We start from the raw sequence: 6,013 nt of genomic DNA, 5'->3' as shown, positions 1-6,013 counted from the left end.
ACACAGTACGGTTACACTGAGGGCTGCATACACGTTCTTTACTGGCTAGTTGTTTATTTTACCTTATGCTCAAAAGTAGTGAACATTAACCCTCTACCATTTGTTTAAATATGTTCCCGAAAGAAATGCCATAGTGACAGAGGAACAATTCAAAACTGGCATGACCTCTGTACACTCTGATGAGCCAAGTTACTGGTCAAAAATATTGCACAGAACTGAAATATACCTGTGTGCACATCACAAAAGAAATACACATGTGAGAGCGTGCTGTGGGAGGGGGGGGTGCATTTTGCTTGAGTGTAAGTGTGCTTGGTTGTATTGCACTTCCAAAGTAAGACGACTGCTACAGAAATATACGTTGGAGGATAAAACCCGCATTAACGAGATGACAGATGCGTACCGCCAATTCTTGCCTTTCGGCACTGCTAAGAAGGTCCCACCACCTCTCCCATTTAATGCTCATGACACTGGCTGGTAACAGATGCCCGGGGCACTGGCATAAGCCAGATTCATATCACTTTAGTGGGCGGCTCTTTCCCACACTCTGTTCTTTCGTGTCCTGGTCCCAGATGTCCCCCACCCCTCCCTCCCTGTAATGTGCCACACTTCCATTGTCCCTGCTGCTCTCTGATTGGCTGCTGAGTGTGGGAACCGCTCTCCAGCCGCAGACCCACACATTACCCTGCAGGCGGAGGGGGATAAATAGGGCCGGAGGGAGCGAGCTCTTCAGATACCGATCACTGTGGGTTCACTGCAGAGACCCCGCTCTTCACCCCACACCGGGCAAGATGGCGCCTTTCAGCACCGAGAGGAAATATGAAGAGGAGCGCGAGGAGAGAGACATTAGACAGGTAAGAGCCAGGAAAATAATGTTTAAGCTATACTGATAATTTTCATATAGACATAAAGCCGTGTTTAAATGTGCCTATTGCACTTTATACAGTACTTCAGCCAGGGATTTGGTTATTATTTTTTTAACATTTCCTTAGTTCTACATTAGCACTGTTTAGATGAACTGCTGTATCATAAAGTTATAAATATACGCGCATCTATTGCCTTTTAAACACGTTCCCAAGTTTGTTCTGATAAAATAACAAATCCACATTTTGTCTCTGCAGCTTCGGAAGCCAGCGGTGGAGAAGCTGAGGAGAGATCGCATCAACAGCAGCATTGAGCAGCTGAGGATGTTGCTGCAGAGAGAGTTTGAGGGACACGAACTTCCGGCCAAAGCAGAGAAAGCGGATATCCTGGAAATGGCCGTGACGTACCTGGCCCAGCGCGTGCGGACACCGGCACCAGGTGAGAGCTCGTGACGTCAAGTGACTTTTTATGTGGTGAAGTGTGAAGTTTGGGTACAGACAGGTGCATGTGGTGAAAGCGGGGCGGGGCAAGAGTGGGTGGTGTTTTCTCCAGTTATTGAAGGGATAAGACCTCAGTGGGTGCACTGGGACTGCAGTAATTCGTGTGTATGTTTGTGGAGAGGGAGGGTGGTTGGGGTTAGTCATTACGGTGCAGAGACCTAACTTGTGATAGTCGCAATGGAATGGTACTTGGCAAAGGCTTATTTATTTTAAGTGTCTCCATTTCCATTTTACTTAAAGTAAACTTGTGTTTTAAAAATAAGCGTGTCAGCACTACCTGTAAATCTATTGTAGCAAACACAGGAAAGCAAAAGCAATCTAGAGAGCTTTAATAGAAGATATGTATCTGCTCACTTCCTGCTGTGAGACTGAACAAACATTAACCCCTCGTCTCTCCCTGCAGCCGCGGCCTCCAGTGAAGGTCACTCCCGGTGCCTCCAGGACTCTCTGCTCTTCCTCTCCCTCCACGGAGCCCCCGCAGAGACCCGGATGAAGCTGCTGCGGGCCCTCCATAGACCTGCGGCTGCAGCAGAGGCTGTGTGTCCTTCTCGGCCTCCGTCCTGTCCCAGCAGCACTAAAGAGCCCGCCCAGGACAGCCCCCGAGCCCTGTGGAGACCCTGGTAATGCGGGGGCCGCGGCCTGGACTTTTCTTCGGACTTCTTTCGAGGCCTCGGTCCTCTCTGAGGGGGAATATTCATTCTCGTGCCTGGAGCGCGCCCTGCTGGGCAGGGGAGTTTACTGCACTCCAAGGAGCGGAGTGAGGAGCGAGTGTAAATCCTCACAGGATGGACAAAGTGAATATTAAATGCTCGCAGAGGGTCAGTATTTGAATGCTGTATCCTTATAGGCTGCCCAGTGTGTGAACAGTAAATCCTCATAGGATGAAGAGTGTGGGAACGCTATTTCCTCGTAAAAGACCAGTGTGAGAACATTATATCCACACAGGGTGGACACTGTGGCTATAACATCCGCATAGGATGGGCGGTGTGTACATTTTATATCAATGTAGTATGGAAAGTGCTTGAACGGTAAATCTACTCTCATGATTATATCATTTTAGGATGGACAAAGTAAATATTGTATCCGTTTAGGATTAATACTATGCAGACTACACAGTATATATTGTACGAACACGAACTTCTTGCACAATATCAGCTGTGTGATCATGTACCATGCATAACATTGTTGAAGAAAATTAACTGAAGGCATTAATAGGAAGTGCCTTCAATTTGTAATTCTTCTTAGCTGTTTCTTTGCAACAAATTCAGATGTTATCTAGAGTTCTGGCCTACAATAGGACCTACTGTTGAGAATGTTGGTGCATATTTTAGAATAAGCTATTCTCAGGTCTTAGTTCTAGCGACGCTCTGGGTTGTACCAATTTTACTTCATTTTAAGAAGTTGATTGACAGATGAAAGTGTCTGTGAGAATAATAGATGAGCTTGTAATCTGAGGGATTCAGATTGGGACCTTGTGCAGGATCAGTGTGTGTTCACCTTCTGTGTTCCAAGCTACAAATTACATAGTTATCTCTGATTGGCTGAAGTGAGTGATGACGGACGCCGCGCCTCCTTTGTATCAATTTTGATATGTAGTATTTTCTATTGAAAATTAACATGAACGTATACTACCTTCTGTGTAGGCAAAGTGTGTTTCTGTATTTTCAGAAATATCTGAATTCGCTCCCAGTTAAAGTGATGTATTTTATACATTCTCCAAGAGGCACGTTAATTGCCTTTTACATATCAGTGTTGATATATCTGTATTTCCAATTGGAAATGTATGAGTTAAAAGCCCTGCCTTCTGTGAAGGTAAAGTGTGTTTCTGTACTTTCAGAAACTAGCTGGATTCGCTCTAAGATAAAGTGATGTATTTTATACATTCTCCAAAAGGTACATGAATTGCCTTTTCTATATTAGTGATGCTATATCTGTATTTCCTATTGGAAATTCATGAGTTTAAAGCCCTGCCTTCTGTGAAGGTAACGTGTGTTTCTGTTCTGTTAGAGATTTGTGAATTATCTCTAAAAAGTGTATGTGACAATGTGCACATGAATTCTGTATTCTCCAATGTGTATCATATCGTGTATTCTCCAATGTGTAACATTCATTGTTGATGGATGGAAAGGAAAAACGGTTATCACTGGTGCCGAATGTTTATTTTAAAAGCAGTCTTGGCGCTATTTGTGTGAGTTACACAATGTTGTGTTCTCTTTTATAAAGATGTTCAGTGTGGCAAAGTCTCTGCCACAGATTTGTATCTCAGTGTCTGAGAATGTTCTACTTCCAGATCTTCTACAATATTTGTAGGGCTGCGATTATCAGTGGGAACTCATTGAGTTAAGGATTGAAACTCAGGATTTAGCTCCTGCGATGAAGACATTCAATCTATTTGATGTAAGAATATCCTGTGTATATCCTCTTGTCTCAGCTGTGACATTTCTGTGACATTCTATATCTGTCTCGTGATTGTTCACTCTTTCTGTTATATGAAGGGACTTGTTGCAACCAGTTGAGATACGAACATGTTCCAATAAAAATGCAAAACTCAATAAAATGGAATTAAACATCAATTGCTGTTTTGTATGTTTTCCTTTGGATGGCTGAGCGTTGCTTTGAAGGAAAAGGCTTCCTTCGTGGACTGCAAGGGGTGGGGACATCGTCAACCACAATTGGAAGTGAAACAGCCCATTGCAGCTGGCACAACCATTCTCAAATGTTGTGCCAAATGTCATATTTATGTCTAAAATATTAAGACATTAACGTTTTACAAGCACATTGCTTGCATCCAGATTACTATGGGGTTTAAACACAACACTATGTTGTCAATATTTAGAACCTGGTCTACTTTGAGATGCAGAGCTGCGTGAGACATTACACCCGACGGCATGTGCAGGCGTGCTTCTAGGCACTTGAATGAAAGAGGGAGCTGTGTCACGCTAACAGATCTCTATGACAAAAGGTGCAATTTGGTGTCACGCACTCTGTAGAGATGGTGGACTTAGACTTAATAATATATAATGCGATAGAGAGAAAGTGTGTTTCACAAAATCTGGGAGGTCTCACACGTACCTGCTCCTTTCTGTGCTACACTGAACCCCAACTTTCAACCACAATTAAATTCTGGCACCAGAGGAGGAGGGGCAGTGAGGATGATCAGAGCAGCCAGAAGTGTGGGTGGCTCATTACATACTGGCCATGATGAGTTTGCCATAGGCAGTGGGCCCGGCAATAGAATGCATGACGGCACAAAGCATGCCATCACAACGCATTCCTTTACAATGCGGTTGTAACAACGCAAGTGCTGTTACAAGGCATTACCATTACAACGCAAACTCTTACCCCGCATATGGCTTTACAACACATGCCTTTACAACAACTTTAGTTGTAAAAGCATGTTTCGTAAAGGCATATGCGTGTTTAAAGTTAAGATTCAAACTATAACTATTTTACTGGTAAGTATAAATGATACATATATATGTAGGTTTATAGTTCCCTGTAAAATGCTTTCATTTTAGTAAGCATATATATCTTTCAACAAAACATCCCCAGTTGAAGGCGCACTCGAAAAGCAGATGAATTCCATTGATTTTTTTAATAAAAGGAAACTGGCATTTTCATTCAGATGCATTTCATTGCCTTACATGTTTTAGAGCGCAGCTCCTTGGAAACATGCTCCATGATAGTATATATATGTTCGAGCTTTCACTTCAGCACGAAGAAAACAGAGGCAGCTGCGCACTGTTCAATTCAGGACTGCATCGTGCGCTGAGTTCTTTCGACCACTGAAAAGCGAGGCAGTCATTTGCCAGGTAAAGCGCTTTGACCCACTGGGGAGAATACTGAGTACATTATGAAATAGTGAACATTGCACCCACTTGGGAATTATATACTACATGTACCAGAAGGCACGGGGTGTGCCACGCCCCAAAGGGCTGGTACTTAAAGTAGAAAAAAACGAAGCGATGTTTTAATTTCCTGACTATTGCCACTGAAGAAAGGTCTTTGCAACCTGAAACGCGTCTGGCAGATGAACTTGAAAAGCCTGAACCTGACAATTTAACTGCTGGCAAGTGCTCGAATGCAAATAAAAGAACCTATCCAAAGCTACCTGTGGTCCTCTCTCATGTGCTTCCTGAACTGTGTTGATATATATATATATATATATATATATATATATATATATATATATATATGTATATATATATATATATATATATATACATATATATATATATTTTTTTTTTTTATGGTCTCCAGTAGGTAGTTATAGTTAGAACCTAGTTTCCATAGGAAAAGCATTTTTTGATTTGCTAGTAACTTTGGAGCTATAGAATGTTTAATGTCACAACGCATGCCATCACAACGCATGCCAACACAATGCATTTCTTTACAACACATGCACACACACATTTCCTTAAACCCTCAATAACCCCATAACCCATACCCATCCTAAAACTACCCTTCCTGCCCCAAAACCCTTACCCACCCTAAAACCTAAATTTCCCCTTGCCACCCCAAAACCCCTACCCTACCGGACCCCTAAATTTGCCCTTGCCACCCAAAACCCATACCACCCTGAACCCTAAAATTACCCATGGCACCCCAAAACCAATAACCACCCTGAACCCTAACATTACCAATGGCACCCC

At 42.9% G+C, this 6,013-nt stretch overlaps 1 protein-coding gene across 1 annotated transcript; it reads left to right on the top strand.

Moving 5' to 3' along the window:
• Positions 1-788: 788 nt before the first annotated feature.
• On the top strand, positions 789-1,985 carry LOC144753299 (transcription factor HES-5-like). Its single transcript, XM_078641037.1, has 3 exons — positions 789-851; positions 1,119-1,299; positions 1,765-1,985. Exons 1-3 carry the CDS (start codon positions 789-791, stop codon positions 1,983-1,985), a joined length of 465 nt encoding a protein of 154 aa, XP_078497163.1.
• The last annotated feature ends 4,028 nt before the right edge of the window (positions 1,986-6,013 follow it).

This window comes from Lissotriton helveticus, chromosome 5_1 (genome assembly GCF_964261635.1).
Source record: "Lissotriton helveticus chromosome 5_1, aLisHel1.1, whole genome shotgun sequence".
NCBI lineage: Eukaryota > Metazoa > Chordata > Amphibia > Caudata > Salamandridae > Lissotriton > Lissotriton helveticus.
Note: the sequence above shows the minus strand (reverse complement) of the source record. Positions and strands in the feature narration are given on the sequence as shown.